A 16,757-nucleotide genomic window follows, 5' to 3' on the forward strand; every position below is an offset into this window, starting at 1 on the left:
CGTGTCTCTATTCAAAAAATCATCTGTTCTTGCGACAGGTGAAGAATATAAAGTATACAACAGATATGCCTTACATACGTCAGTAGTATATGATCAGACGATGCTTACATAGACGCAAAAAATGATGAAATCGTAACAGATGTGATTCTCTATATAAATTTCAATACGTTCAGGTTCAGGTTATTATAAACAAGCCTCATTTTATCTTTGAGTGTTACAACAATATATTATAAAAACCCGTTTTGATAATTTTAGCCATTTAATTCGACATTATCGTGGAATGATTGACGGAATGTTAGAAACATAAAAAAATAATCCGAGTAAAATGTCAAATATATGGTCAACCTATAAAGGAATATTTTCTGAGAATGTTGACGTTAGGCTTTACCTAACTGATAAAACATTAAGATCAGCAAGGAGATTAGATACGCTCGGACTCACCGTTACAAACCTGTTCAAAGAAAATAGAATCTCACGATAGGTAATTCTTTAACGTGACTTTAATTGAAAAATAATTAATGAATACAAATGCAAGTGTATGTAGACACACTGACTCTAATATCATTGGTCCTTCTACAGTACGACTAGTGTGTCCACGACGAGTAATTAAGGCCCTCACACATAAATTGACATAACCATAACAGTAGGGTTTCGACCAATCACGTACTTGATTCAGCCGGTTACGGCAGGGCAGGTTACGGTTACGGTCGCCCAATCCGACGCGTCGAAACTTTACTGTTGTGGTTATGTCAATTCATGTGTGAGGGCCTTTACTGCTACGAAATTCCAATATGCATGCATATACGAAGTAAGGACGATTAGTATTCCAACAGTTATATAAATAACAGTCTTATTGCAATAATCACACATTGCAACTATTAAACTTCTCAAAATTTAAAATATTTAATTTTTAAGATATATATGTGAAAGATATCAATTGTTACGCATTGCGCATAACTCACGCCCTACCTACTTTTTCAACTATTTAAAAGAATTAAAAAATTCCCTACAAGAGAATATTTTCTTTTCATTTTAAGTAATTTTTACAAAATTGTTACTGTTCATAAAAATGAATAAAAATGAAACATTGAATATAAATATGGATCACTGGTGTCTGATCCAAAAATAAATTCTCTGCTGTTCACAAGAAAATTACTAGCTGTGGTCGTTCGACTGCACATAACCGCAAATTCTTTTTAAGAGGATAAGGAGTGGGAAATTCTTTGGGATTTCGAGAACTTTCCATGGATAGGTTGCGTTCGGAAATTCCATTCATCGATCGAAATTCTCGGAAGGAATAAAGAATCTTAGAATACTCGAAACAATATCCTTTAAAACAATTGAATGTTACACTAAATTGTAAAATAATTTTGTTTCATAAAGTGTATGGTAATAATAATTTTCTTTGAGAAATATATGAAAATATTGCCATGCAGCGTAGAACATATAAAAATAATTATACGAGATATGTTAATTCAAATATTAGTGAGTACTTACTGGTAGAACGTATGTCGAACACGTCTCAGCAATTGCCAAAAAAGCGACATAATCATTGATCATTTGAGACGATAAAGTAATAAGGATTCGCGACCGTTGCACACGTGGACATGGAGCGTACGATGCTCTTCAAAAAACAAAAGATGCTCGCGAAAGTGGCTGAACTGGGCCGTGTAATAAGACGGAAGATCTACACTGCATAACGACAAAAATGCACTGCAAGAGATCTGTTAGCACGGAAGATCGCTTTTCGTCTCGATACGATCTTAAACACGCAGAAAACGGAGCACCTTTATTTTTTCGAGTCACTGCTATTCAGAATCTTTTACCTGTTTTTTTCATCCCCTCTTTCCTCGTAAGGAATGTTGCCACAGTAAGTGAATAATACTATATTATTTCACTTTAAAGATTATATTTGTCTATTTAATATTTAAATTTCGATTTTTTAATAGAATAAACATGACTTCTCACAGTCGAGAAATAATAATGCCAGATTAAAGTATAAAATACTTTGTAAACATTTTATATTTTGTAAATTATTGACTTTTCTCGACTAGTCTACCTTAATACTCTTATATGCATAATAAACAGAAGATCATATTATCATATTATATCGTCGTGTAAAAAAAATCATATAATTATATAAATGTTTTTAGTATTTTTAATATTTTAAACATATATTAAACAGTTAAACAATAATTTAAAAAATATGTTTAAAATAAAAAATTTATAAGATAATTAATTTCAATAAGAACCGATTATACATTCATTTCTATCCAATTGTAAGTAATTCTTTCTTTTCTTAACCAGAAAAAAAATCGACTCTGAGATAATTGTTATCTATATAATAACTTTCGTAAATGTTTCAATTAAGGAACGTTGAAAAAGAATCCGCAGATTGTATAAGAATTCAATGTTCTGAAGGAATATCTTGAGATAAAATTAATGCACAAATCGAGATTGTAGTAAGTTAGATTAGAAAGGTGAGTCACGTTTGAGTTTACAAGCTTGTCTGCATACACGAGTGCCGCCGTTTGCGTTGACACGACACACGACCCTCGCGCCGAGATCAATAGGACTATCGAGAAAAGGCGACGGGAAAAGCAAGTATGCACAAAGAATTAAGTGCAACGACCGAACGTGACTATCTCGACAGGGCGACGTGCCACATTACATTCGTTCTCAAGGAATGACGTGTGGGAAAATTACTTCGATTATAAATAAAATCTGTTGACAAGAATTGAGATTCATTTGAAATTATTTTAGGGGAAATTATTTAGAGGATTTTATTATCGTAAGACTCGTCTGGAAAAAGATCTTTCTCGTTTCTCATATTTTGCGGCGTCAACAACGAAGAGAACAAAGTCGCACTCGCACTCCTCTCGCGCTGGCGAACTCATCCAGACAATTATAGAACACCAACGCCGTGATATCCTTGCGGCTATAATCGTCGGTATACCGTTACGGTAACTTACATGAGGCAGCGCACCGTCGTCGACCCGGTACTGCCTACTCCCGTAGCAACCGACTGACCTAAATAAGACGACCATTGTCGAAGAAGAATCCGTGCAATTACAAAAGAATGTGATCTTAGCATTTGTAATTGTATCATGCGAGTTAGATTTCTCATTAACGCCTTCTCGTATCATGCGATAATCTCAAGCTGCGAACACACACACACACACACACACACACACACACACACACACACACACACACACACACACACACACACACACACACACACACACACACACACACACACACACACAGCGCGCGCGCTATATTTTTTTACCTCCTCTGCACAAAATATAAAAAGGACATAAAATAGTTTTAAACTGATACGTGAACTATTTTGCGATATTCGTATTTTTACACATTCTAACTTTCTCTTGGAAGTTAGGAGCGGGTTAAAAAAAAGATATTTAACTTTAATTTAAAAAAATTTTATGAATGGCGAGATTTTAGGAATGTAAATAAAGCAGACGGTTATTTTTTGCTTACACTTTAACAAAATTTTATTCTGAAATATAGACATGTATCAATTGAAGTTCGCAGTATGTGTCAAAGTTTTGATATTTAATTTTAGGATATTCTGTATTTAAAAATCACGAAGAGAAATAGTTAAGCAATTAAATTAAATTTCACAGAGAAGAAATCATATATTGAATCACAAGACATACCATTTTGTCTCATCAAATAAGTTTTTATTCTCAAATATCTTAAAAAAATACTGAAGGTCTTTCCTCTACACACGATGGAAAATAATTATTAAAACATTCTTTTAAATGTCGAAATAAGATTCAATATAAATATCGCCAATGTGTATTTTTCAATTGTTTGCCACGCTATAATCAAATTTATTATCCCTCAAAAATGTAAAACAGATTAAATTGCAGAAACGTGACGTACAAAAGGATAATCACGCCACGTTTTTAATTGCATTAACATTTTTAATGGGGGAGGGGGAGGAGTAATTCGTGATCGAATGTAATTCACCGAAGATAATCGCCAGTTTCTTTCTCCCGTTCTCGATGGAAGCTCAATACCGAGATAATAGCAGCTTCTACGAATGAAGAAACAACTCGGCACGGTTCATTGCCAGGGAAGCCGTTTCATGGACTCTCTGCACGAACATGAACCGATCGCAATCGTTGCGTTTATTACGCTTGTCCGCCTCGGGCAAAGAGGAGTCGCTCCGCAGATGGCCGCCGATCCTGTTAATCCTGTCCGACGCATAAGTACGTTACTGCACGTGCCTACGAGATTTCAACGATTTTGACAGGTCCGCGATACGCGTGAGGGCTTCGTGACGTTTTCCGTTGAACGCACTATTCTTTTTACCGATTGCGAATAGAAATATATATCTCGCCGATTGGCTTCCAATTATTAATAAATTTACTAATGGTAAGGTAGGCGCATTCGATTAGATATCGCATACGGAGTGACAAAACGTTTTTTTTTTTTTTTTTCATTTCCGTTATGAGAGTTGTCATTGCTGTGAATTCTCACGCTATACGTGCGGAAAAACCAGCATTGGTTTCTTTTACCATCCCTGACAGATTTTGTTGCTTACTCAGGAGAACGGATTGCGCAACATGTTACGCGATTTATCGACAGCGTAACAATCTCTGAACGCACAAGATCGTCGACCTTCTCGATCTTGACGAAATCTTCGATCTAACAACAATTTCATCTAACGGAGATACTTTTAAATAAAAAAAATTATAATACTAATAGAAAGTACTCGAAAGATTAATGATGGTAAATCTTTCGCGATTATAAATATTCGCCATATCACCTCGACACGATAAATTACGTCTCGCACGTGGCATTTGATTGGCAATACATTTGATACCACGTGATTAAAGTCGTTGGCAAAGTGTCGGGATTACGAATAAATGAATATCAAAACTCTGGCATTCGCGATTATTAATATCAACCATAAACGAGACTCATTAAACCTGTCGCTGGAAAACGAGATGTAATTTACAGTTATCTCCGAACGACTAAAAAATTGATTGTCGGATTATCTGGGTTACTAGTGTGACTTGTTGAAAAAATTAAAAATGACTAGTTAAGTATCATGTCTCATCTCTATCAATGTAACGTATAGATCCTATCAACTATTGACGCACCGTGCGAGAAAATACAAAATACACGGTGTCATTCGTAGAATATACATAGTTTAAAATATCGGTGTGTGTGTGTGTGTGTGTGTGTGTGTGTGTGTGTGCGCGCGCGTGCGCGCGTGTGTGCGTGCGTACGCACGCACGTGTGTGTAGAAAAGAGAAAACGGGTGTTCTGACACATTGCGGACAAATGAATCCTGCAATTGTATGACAACAATCAGTGACGCATTTCAAGGACCATTAGATAAAACACTGAATAAAGGAACAACCGCCTATATAAAAACAAATTTTATAGTATTACACTAAAAAAAATTATTATCAAATCAACAATCAATATTTCGTTTATAATCAAAAATATAGTTCTTTAAATATAAAGTGTGATAATCTTAAATTTCGACGAAATATTATACTTTTATTTTAATATTATAACAGTCACCTAAAAAAGAACAACACAATATCAATATATTAAAAAATGAATACGTATGTTTTTCTTGATAAAACTGTTATATACACAAAAAATTTTCCTAATTTTAAACATTCTTATATATAAATTTCTGTAAAAATTATCAAATCTTTTAAACAAAATTTTATATTGTTGCTTATCTATGAGTAATTGCTGATTGATTTCTTTCCTTTTGTTGATACATTTCATTGCTTGTTTCCATTCTTCCAAACCAAAATTGCTTTTGTGCAAGGGGCGAAATAGTGCTCAAATCGAAAAAATGAATACATCAAAATTTGTTGCTATTTTGTTGCTCTAAGATGACGCAAAAACATTTAGGAATTATAACATTGTATAAGGGATACCCATTATCTACTAAGTGTTGGTATACAAATATCTTTTAAAAAATGTCGCATTTCCAAAATATTTTCGCGCTATCTTAGAGCAACAAAATGGCAACAAATTGATATACGCATTTTTGCGTTTGAACACTCTGAATATATTTTTTTATATACGAGGAGAGGGGAGACTAGCTTAACAAAGGTTCCGGCCTTCCCACCACACAAGAGAAAACCAATGTAGAGTGGCTCAATTAAAAAATAATTAAAAGATTTTGTTGCTTGAATGATGGCGGTCTTAAAATATTCTCTGGACAATGCTTTTTCAATATTTGCAACGCTCGATTTTGCTGCTGGACTCTAAGTGACAGTAAATAAACAATTTGCGCAGGCGGCCGCCGCGCGCCGTTATCTGATTTTTTTATATGCTCACAGATAGTTAAAAGATTTTGTTGTTCAAATGATCGCGGTCTTAAAATTTTCTCTGAACAACGCCCTTTCAATATTTACAACGCTCGATTTTGTTGCTCGACTCTAAGTGACAGTAAATAAATAATTTGTCTGCGCGGGCGGCCGCCGCGCGCCGTTATCTGGTACTCCGTACATAAAAAATATATTCAGAGTGTTCAAATGTAAAAATGCGTATATCAGAATTTGTTGCTATTTTGTTGCTCTAAGATAGCGCAAAAACATTTTGGAAATGCGATATTTTTTAAGAGATACCTGTATACCAACACTTAGTAGATATGGGTATCTCTTATAATAATGTTATAATTCCGAAATGTTTATGCGTTATCTTAGAGCAACAAAATAGAAACAAATTCTGATGTATTCATTTTTTCGATTTGAGCACCCTGAATATATTTTTTTATTATGGGGGGGGAGTTAGTTTGATGGCAATCTCACCCCTTTCAAATGCTGTTTCCTGCTAAACGGCTTGAGCAACAAAATTCGAAATAGGAACAAATTAGCAACAAAAGAGCACTAAATTTTTATATAGTTGCGGATTTTTTAGGCGCTGGTGGGGGGGGGGGGGTAAACTTTATAGGGGTTACATTGCAAGAACGCCGATTATGCGAACAAAAAATGATTTCCAAGATAGAAACCTACACTTAAAAAAATCCACTTAAAATGTAACGAAAGGATATTACCGATTCTTTTAATTGGAAAAAAACCTGATAAAAACTAAAATGAAAATCAATCAAAAATGTCCGATCAAAAAAAGTTCCGATTATAATATATCCGATCAATAAACTTAACCCTCGAAATTTTTTATTAAATATTGATAGATAACACAATACAAAATACACAAAACATACAATACAACATACTAATCGTTTATTGGTACGCACATAATTACCAAAATGTGCGCGCGCATATATTTCATCGGACTTCTGAATCGGATATAGTACATTAGATAGAACATTCAGTTTGATCGGATAAAATACCCTGTTTTTAACCGATCAAATGCAATGTCCGATTGTATTGTATATGAATTCAAATGGATAAAGAAATTGCGGCTCACTATCCGTTTATATTTCACCAAAAAGTATATTTTATCAGATAAAGGTATCCATTATTTCATCGGAAGCCCCATCTCTATTCAAAATCAATCGGATAAGGTATCCGAATGGTTTTTTCCGAGATTACAACTGCTGGATATTTTTTCCAGTGTATCTAATTGGGGACAATCGGTTGAAGAAGAATCCGACGTGCGAAGATAATGTTCCAATTAAATTTTCTAATGCCACGACACTACAAAGTTACGTTGCCCGATTGCGCAAACAAAGTGCCAAAGCGCTGAGCACTGTCAAGCTTGGACGAACAACAGCAACAAGTAACACCCGCTTCCGTTTCCGCCGAGTGTAGCAAGAGATCTGGGTTGAGAGAAAAGAACGATAGGATGATTCTGAGAAATTCAGCCAGCCATAAAGATCGCGCTTTTTGTGCGTTTCAGAAGAGATCTTGAAATCTTCGGACGTCGCGTCGTATCGACGACGCGCGACATAGGTTTTTGGCCGCGGAACATTTCCTAATCGACCATCGTGCTTCTGTCTCTCTGCTACTTATCTTCTCCGGATATTGCACATCCCGCGTGACAAAGAATATTCGAGACCTGACGCGCGCGGAGATTGCTATCCTGGTGTCTTGCGTTAAGTTTTCCAGCATTTACATCGACGTCTATAGCTAACGACGATGACGCAACTCGTCATTTCGAAAACTGAGAACCAATGAAAATTATTCTTTACACGTATTATGTATTTTGTTTATCATGCCGTTACACAGTTTCGTTACCTCGGTTCTCTTTCGAGGTAGAGACGGAGTTCCGCGCGCATTTCCCGCGTAAATGTTTTAAACGAATTTTACGCCTGTAGTGAGAAATGTGCGCGCGCGTGCGAACGCGATCTAGCTGATAATTTTCGAAAAAAAGGGGGGAAAAAAGTAAAGCTTAATTTTTACAAGAAGAGTAAAAGACGTTTCGTGCACTGACCTTCTCGGAGCGGCACGTTGCGGGCTGGAAGGCGCGCTGCTGGAAGCACCACCGCCGGTGAACGAGCTGGAGCAGGTCGTGTTGGTGTCGGTGCTGGTGGCCGTGGTGGTCGTGGTGGAGCCGAGGCTGCTCTGCCGCGAAGACGCCTCGCGATTTCGCGTCCCCCGCGACCTGCCGCCGGCGAATTGCCGGCCGGCTCGGCGAGGCGGCGTCGCGGCGCCGGCGCCGGCGCCGGCGATCGCGGCGTTTCTCGCGGGAGCGCTCGAAGGCCGGAGCAGTAGGGTGCCGGAAGTGCCGCTGCCGTTGGTCTGCGCGGCGAGGATCTCCGGCGCGATCAGCGCGATATCCGGCAAGGAATTTGGCGCCGCGGCGCGCCGATTGGTGGCCGGAGCCGCCGCTGCCGCCGACTCGCGGTAGGGCTGGTGGTGATGGCGGTGGTGGTGGTGGTGGTGGTGGTTCCCGCCGTCGGGTAATCGCAGATGACGCAGACGCCGCATGGACGCGCGCATCCACGAGTTCGCGGCGGTGACCATTGCCGCCGTCGCCGTCGCTGTCGTCCCGCCGCTGTCGCGATTTTCGCGATCAACCGCTTCGTTCGTAGCGTTGCAACGCGCGGCCTCGTCCTTGTCATCGTCGTCGTCGTCGTCGTCGTCGTCTTCCCCGTCGTTATTGTTATCGTTGCCGGTGCGATGCCGGCGACGTCGGCCGCCGCCGCCGCCGCCGGCGCCGTTGTTGCTGTTTTGACGATCGAGGAGAAGCGCGCCGCCGCCGGAGGGCGGCCACCGCGGCGGGTGGCCGTGACCACCCCCGCTCGCTAGGGACTTTGCCGTCGCGGCGACGGACATCGCGACACTGCGGCCCGCCGCCACCGTCTCGCGACGCTCGCAGCCGCGCCTGCGCCCCGCGCTCCCCGCTTTGGTGGGGGTGCCGCCGCTCACCTTCCCCCCCTGTTGTTCGCCGTGTTCAACGTGCTCGGCGGTACGTAGGTATTCCACTTCCTCGAGCCACGACCAATCCACCTCGGAACCTTCCGAGCAGACGTCCTCGGACGACGCCGGATTGCTCGCCGATTCCGCATCCGCTTCCGCCGGCTGTCTGCAAGCACAGCAAAAATGCGGGCTTAATCTTCGCTGGGTTCGCTTATGCGGGTATAGCTGGATAACTATGCGATTAACTTAATTGAATGCTGGCGAAACAGCTTTCTTTTTTTCTGCCGATATTACGACAGACTAAAAAATGTACGTACGCGTATCTTTTGTAGCGGCTATAGGAAAAAAAAAGAATAATTATACAGTGAGTATTTGTATAGCCGTCGGCAATATTATAATAGATCAATAATTACAATTGATGAGATTCATATCGCGTAACATGTAACGCGAGTGTAAAAAACAAAATATTTTATATTTCTTATTCATTTTAAACTCATTACTTTTCTCGTTTACTTTCGTTTACTTATATCAGGGAATAAAAATAACTGCATTAATTTGCAATTTCTTGACAAAGATCTTTCTTTTCTCATTGTAAAAATTGTCTTTGACGGGAGTTCAAACAACTTCCTTTTTACGCGGGAGCAGCAGGTTTCCCGCTTCTCTCTCTCTCCGAACTTGAAAAATTTCCGTATCAAAGCGTGCGTGGAGGGTCAACGAACTCGATCTCTGTCGCGTCCTCCCTGATTTTACGCGTCCGCACGCGCCTCTCTGTCCCAGAGGACCGAGATGGACAGACGCGATAATAATCAAACGCGTGCGATCGGGAATCCGAAAGAGGAGATTATTCGGAGAAGGAACTCCTTGAACGGAAACTCCTTGTTCTCCGCGCGAGCTCGTATTAGCCAGCACGTGCTGCTCCGAGGGATCGAAAAGCGTCACGGAAGGATAGCCGAGAGGAAGAAGGAATGTCATCTCGATGCGGGCTCCACGCCTCGCGCACACGACCCCCCGTGCCGCGCGCGTACCGTGACTTCCGGTACGAAAACGCAACGGCGGCCTGCGAGCGAACACCTAGCACCACACCGCTCACCAACGCGCGTTCTACGCCAGAAAGAATTTCTAGCTACGCCGATCCCCGGGTGGATTCCTGGCGCACCCCCCACATCCGTCCCGACACCGGCAACCGAGACAGGGGATAGCACGGTTACGACGGATCCGCGTGTGGGAGCGCGAGCCGTGCGAGTTCTCGCTCGCTTCGAGTTTCCCCGCGTGGCTTCTACCCTCGGCCTCTACTATGAATTGTGAGAGGATAATCGTAGAAATTCGTGGGTGGAGAATTTCTCCTCGTGCCTCGAAACACGGAGCATTGAGTTGTTCGCAGGTGTACGCCCGGGGATGGAGAGGAAATGGTGATTACGACAGATAATTCAGGTCCCCGGAGGGAAAAGAGGGGAAATTTGAGAGAAAATACGATTCATGTTATTTTGAGATCGCGCATTTATATGTAGAAAATAAATTATTTAAATATATGTGCATATTTTGATTGGTTTCACAGGAAAGAAATTTTTAGTTTGCTCCTATTATTACATGCACTCGTCTATAAAAAAAACCATGTTCGGCCATTAGTGCATGTAAGTCTAGAAGATAACATATTAAGATTGTAATGGAAGGAATGGCTTTACAGTTGATAATATTAATGCTAACTCCTTTGTTTTGTTTGAAAAATTAGAACAAAGTATTAGAAAATTTTTTTTCTCTCTATTAAGAAAAAATTCTTGTTCACAACAGATTTGTGTTTACCCTATACTTTCTTTTTTGAATTTTATTCTTGCATTTAATCTGGCCGGTTATGACGTTATGCAAGAAAGCGCGTAGTGCTTCAGAATCTCTTCGGTAATAAGATTTTATGACCTTAGTAGATCTAGCGGCGTTATATGTTATAAAAGTTTAATAATTTATAATATTTTAGCACACCGTGCTCGAGAACTATTGACATATACATATAACTTACGAAATAAAAACTTGCAGGCAAACATGATTTCACACGAAGGGTAAAAAGTTACAACTTGTAAACAAAATTATTGCTCTTTATAGTAATTAATCAATAAGTAAAAATAAATTTCTAATTAAAATTTGTAGAAACATTCGTTTTAAATTGTTATCGAACGTGAAAGTGCAAATGTATACTAATTTTTGTTAAATTAATTTTGTAATTTTACATTTTTTTAATAGTATAAGAAAACTCTTTGGGAGATGTACGCAACAGTCGTATTAACTGTATTTTTGTATTGTCGCGCGCATTGAGTTAATTCCGAGTTTCTCTGACTGCGAATCGTAGATTTTTCGTTGGAAAACTATCTGGCATCGCGGACGTGCAGCGAGGCATTGAGGGATTTCGTCACAAGGCAGTGCGCATAACTGCGACGCGCGGTTTTCCGGACGCGTAATGTCCGACCGACATGGCATGATGGCACACGGCTCTCACCTTATTGTGCGCGAGTCGCGCGTGGGAAGTATTTCGCCGATATAACAATTGAAATTTTTGTTGTTGAAAACCCGCGTGTCTGCGCGAGGAAGCGAGAGAAAGAGGCGAGGCCCCCGTTTGTTCGTGCGCCCGATGACCCGATTGCCTTCGCAGCGCCCGCGATGCCCCGCGTATCAATCCGCGGACCGACTTTCTAAACACGGTTCGTGCCCTTTCCCAGCGAGTCTGTCTATCGATAACGATATCGCTGCCGCCGCATGTCGGACCCCTTAATGGCCCCCAACATTCAACTTTTTCCGACGAATATCGCGCTTTTGTATGAGATAATCGTCGCTGGTGGATTTTACGTCGTAATTGGTCAAATTCACAAAATAAAATTAATTGAAATCAGAATTTTTCAAGAACGATTTATTTAAATATTAATAATTTAAATATTTAATTGTGCAACAAATTCATGTTTCACAATTACAATTGAAGATAATTTCAACAATAATGATGGCGTGATAGGAAATTTTTTCTTTCTTCGCCAGTGGTTTAATCAATTTAAGAAAACTGATATTTTTTTTTACTTAATCTGGCTATTTATTAGCAATGAATTGTATGCTACGTTTCGACCACGAATTCAGGTCCTCTTCAGACAATTATTCTGTGCTTGTATGCAAACTTTCGAGGTTTTTTGTGCATTTTGGCAGCAATAATCTAATCAAATGCTCCGATGAGTTTTATAACATATAAAATTCTTAGTAGACTAAAGGCAATCGAGATGACAGTTGCTACTTTAAAACTAAAACACGTCCGCTCGGCATGGCAACAAACAAAGCAATGATGTTCTACAATTGAAGATTTTTTTTCTTTTAAAAACCAAACAAGAGAGTTTTTTTTTTTTAATCTCAATTGTGGCGCCATTTTCTGTATAATAGCATCAAATTATGAACAATTTTACTCTGACAAGAATCAAACAAAAAATATAAATATAAATAGTTTGCAAATATAAAATATAAAGAAACAAAGTATGGAGGCTTTATATATTTTTTTCATGATCCTCAAATTATTAATCAAAGTCTAAACTTTATGATTTTATCTATTAGGATCGGAAACAATTTTTATACAGTGAACGATTTAAAGAACGACGAAGCTTTTTGTTTTTTAAAAATTAAACTTTTTGAATTTGTTGAGCTTTGCAGAAGACTTTTTATTTACAAGTGGAACTAAATGGCGTGATATAAGCGTAACATACACGTTCTTTTCATTAAGACTTATGAGTAAAGTAAAAGTTAGAGATGTGTCATGATGGAAATTTTGGTTTTTTTAACGAATGAATTTTCGCTAAATTCTTACTTTTTTTAGAAGAGAGAGAGAGAGAGAGAGAGAGAGAGAGAGAGAGAGAGAGAGAGAGAGAGAGAGAGAGAGAGAGAGAGAGAGAAAGAGAGAGAGAGAGAGTGAGAGAGAGGAGAGTAGCTCTTTCACGTATTCTTACTTTTATATATATCATTTATATCTCAGGTCTTCATCTTATCTTTATACTTATTCACCCACCTTGTCTTACAACTTGCATCTTCAACGAGCATTACAACGTTTCGCTCAGACGCGCGATCACTCGTAGATTCATCCAAAGAGTGACTTTCTAAAAGTGGTCATGCCCTTTCTTGACGCACCCATACCAAGCGACGATATCGCAGTAGTATTATAATGGACAACGAAAGTTTTCTTTGCGCGTATCAGTATTGCACCGCTAATATTATTAATTATTTCCTACGCACGGCGGAACAAAAGCAGCCGTTTCACTATTGTTGCAGGAGGCCGCGGATAGGAAGGTGAATCGCTTCGACGTGGCGTTAATGAACAAACGGAAGGAAATTACGGAGAATTATAAGCACGTTACGGATGGTAGGGGATTAGTAAATTATCCGATCCGCATTCATGCGTGAGAAAAAGTAGATGATTATGGTAACAACACCTTTATTCGTTACCATTAGAAACAAATTATTGTATTTTCTCATTTTATTTTATTTCGAAAAGATAACAAAAATATGGTCTCTCGTAAGAAGGTTCTTCAATCCTTTCCAGTAATGTAAAAACTTGATCAAATTTTAAAAATAAATTTATGCTTAATATGCATATAAACTGTTGAAGATAGTCGTGTGTAGTTCCGGGCCTTTTCCACGGTCAGCACGACTGGAGGCACAGGCCTTAATTAGATTATTTACGGTGAATTGCGTCTTGTCTGGAGAGCGGGCGTGATCGATTGTTTGAATACTTTGGTATTTTCGTTTGACTCGTACTTTATTGAATTTCTCTTGATTTGGCGTTAGGCACTCACAAGGGAACCTCGCGAACCCGTAAATTCTGATTTTAATGAAACTTGGCATAAATGTAGAGGGGGTGAATACATGAATTTAGAAATTTTTAGTTGGTGTCCAAAAACGATTTGAAGGAGTGAAACCACCCTTCAAAGTTGAGACATTTTTGCGGTTTTTTGATATATCTCGTAAACTAAACAAAATATTAAAAAATGTTTCATACAAAAGTTTTACAGCCTAAATAGTTTTACAGCATAAATACCTCCATTTAACTACACTATTCATTTTTCGGAAAAAAAAAATTGAACCGAATTCGATCTCGATGTCGACACCGTTGGCTCAACAAATAAATGTAAGCGCAAGCCCTAGAAATCCCTAATCATTAAAGCCTAGTCATAAAGACTCGCCTACAAGGATACATGGCAAGTCTCCCCCCTCCCCATGTATCGATGTATCGAGATACACGGTTTGGGCAGATGAGAAGGGCAACAATTGTTGTATGCAAACGAAAGTAGTCGAGGCGCGAGGGACTGCGTGTTCGATGAAGAGAATAGAATATTTGAGAATATTAAGTAATGTGTGCGAAGGACCGTCTGCGTTATTTGGTGTAAAAGCGAATAATATAAGTAGCGCGTGCGAAGGACTGTTCGCGTTACTTTTCGTGAAAGTGAACATTGTATGAACTGAAACTAATTAAATCATTTTATTCGTTTAATCAACGATATCGCATTAAATAATTTATCCACCTGATCGCCCGGAAATCTTACATAAAGTCATATACAAATAATGTGATAAGTCAAAAGTGAAAGTGTAATGACAATACGGAACATAAAAAAGCACTCCCGAATATTTTCATTTTTTTCTGATCGTCTAGGTTTTTTAAATATAACTTTTTAAGATCTTGCGCACAGAATAGAAAAATATTAGATATTAAAAATTAAAATTTCGGAATTAGTTTCCTCAATAAATATTAAATGTAATGTGCAATGGACACTAATAAAATGTAAGGTATAAATGTGTTGTGTAAAATATACAACAGCATAACTTATTGTTTATCCCTAGTATTTAAAGAGAAAATTAATTCTAAACTATTGTTTTAAAGCAGAAAGCTCAAAATTGACAATGCTAAAAGCTTCGTTGGAAAATAATGAATAAAAAATTATGTAACGCCCTTCCACTTTTTTAAGCTGTAGAATTCTAAAAATACTTATACAATAGAAATGTAATTATTTTTTTCTCGTATCAGCATGTTTATTGTTAATCGACGTTGTGTGTAATATACGTTATTGCGATGCGGGGCACGTGGAGACCAGAATTTTCCGCTTTCACGTGTCGTACGTAATGTTTCATCCCTTTATGCGCATTTAATTCGATACGGGAGCTTAATTCAACGCATGTCCGCGCGCTTACGTGAATGCCTGCCTTGCGCGATACCGTACTGCGAATCATCGTGAAAATTCACGCTGCACCATGTCGTTTACCTTTACGGCTTGACTCTGTAATCTTTTTTTTTTTCTTTTTCAGGTGAGAGCCAATGCATTCGCCTTTAGATTCCGAATGTTCACGCTATCGTTCTGATCCCATCATTCGTTAGAAAGTTCCACTATCTCCAGAGAGAATAAATCTCTCAAATTTAAAAAGTCCTTTGACTTTCAAATTTTTTTTAATTAAAAAAAAAAAGAAAAGGAAAACATACACATTCCGCGCGTGAGCGCGCGCGACTCCGGTGTGAAGTTTAAATTTAAAAATCGAGAGTGATTTTCAACGCGAGTATTCCGAGTTTACTTCGAAACGGTTATTAATTATTTCAAAGTTTACCGGCTGCAAGCGGCTCCTGAAATTCTCAAGCTTGTACTTATGCTAATAGCTCGAAAGGTAAGGCATACGTAATGCATTTGCGGTTGTCAAAGATTTGCATTTTCATTGTCAGTGTCTTAACTTCAATCCCCGCGTCACACGTCGTTTCTCATTGTCGCTGAGACTGAGACGTATGCACATCGAGTCTGAATCGAAACAGTTTGCACGCTTGTTAGGCTCGGGCCTATGTAAATACTTCCGGCACGAAAGCGCGCTTTCTGCCGACGCATTCGAGTCTACCTACGCGAATTCTTACATCCGAGTCGGTCTAGCGATACGAGCATGATGCTCGCTGTGAGAAAGACAGGCGAGATTTTAGCCAAACACGAGAGGCCAAAGAATTTCCTACAGAAACATCACAGTCTTTGCGGTGGAAAGTTAGGAAACACGATCTTAACTCGATTTAAATATTCATATACTTTCTAATCGAATTAATGTAACTGGTGAATTAATAAAACTTGTGAATTTGTCTAGTTTTAATGAAGTTATTTGCTTTGAAAATTAATGCTTTTATCTTTCAACAATTTTTTAAGGGAGAGAAATAAATTCCTCTTCTGCTTACTATCTAACAAATAATTAAAAATCTAAAATTCATCTAGATAAAAGAGGATAAGCTGACGAATACAATTAGGACAAGTATAAAATAGTAATTTCGTTCGTTTCTAATGATGTAAGAAGATACCGCACAGGATTAAGTTCAATTCGCAATTCAACATGTGGATTTCAAATTCGTAGGTCAAAGTAAGTGGATTCAAAGTAAGTAGGACGTGAGGCTAACAACTCCAT

At 38.7% G+C, this 16,757-nt stretch overlaps 1 protein-coding gene across 2 annotated transcripts in view; it reads right to left on the reverse strand.

The window, feature by feature from the left end:
• The window catches only part of LOC105836629, a 65,345-nt gene that overhangs the window by 37,059 nt on the left and 11,529 nt on the right, over nucleotides 1-16,757 (reverse strand). For both annotated transcript variants that reach the window (XM_036283939.1, XM_036283938.1), the window contains exon 3: nucleotides 8,401-9,495. In XM_036283939.1, the coding sequence (XP_036139832.1) occupies nucleotides 8,401-9,495 (1,095 nt within the window). The remainder of the gene's footprint in view (nucleotides 1-8,400; nucleotides 9,496-16,757) is intronic.

Source organism: Monomorium pharaonis, chromosome 3 (genome assembly GCF_013373865.1).
Source record: "Monomorium pharaonis isolate MP-MQ-018 chromosome 3, ASM1337386v2, whole genome shotgun sequence".
NCBI lineage: Eukaryota > Metazoa > Arthropoda > Insecta > Hymenoptera > Formicidae > Monomorium > Monomorium pharaonis.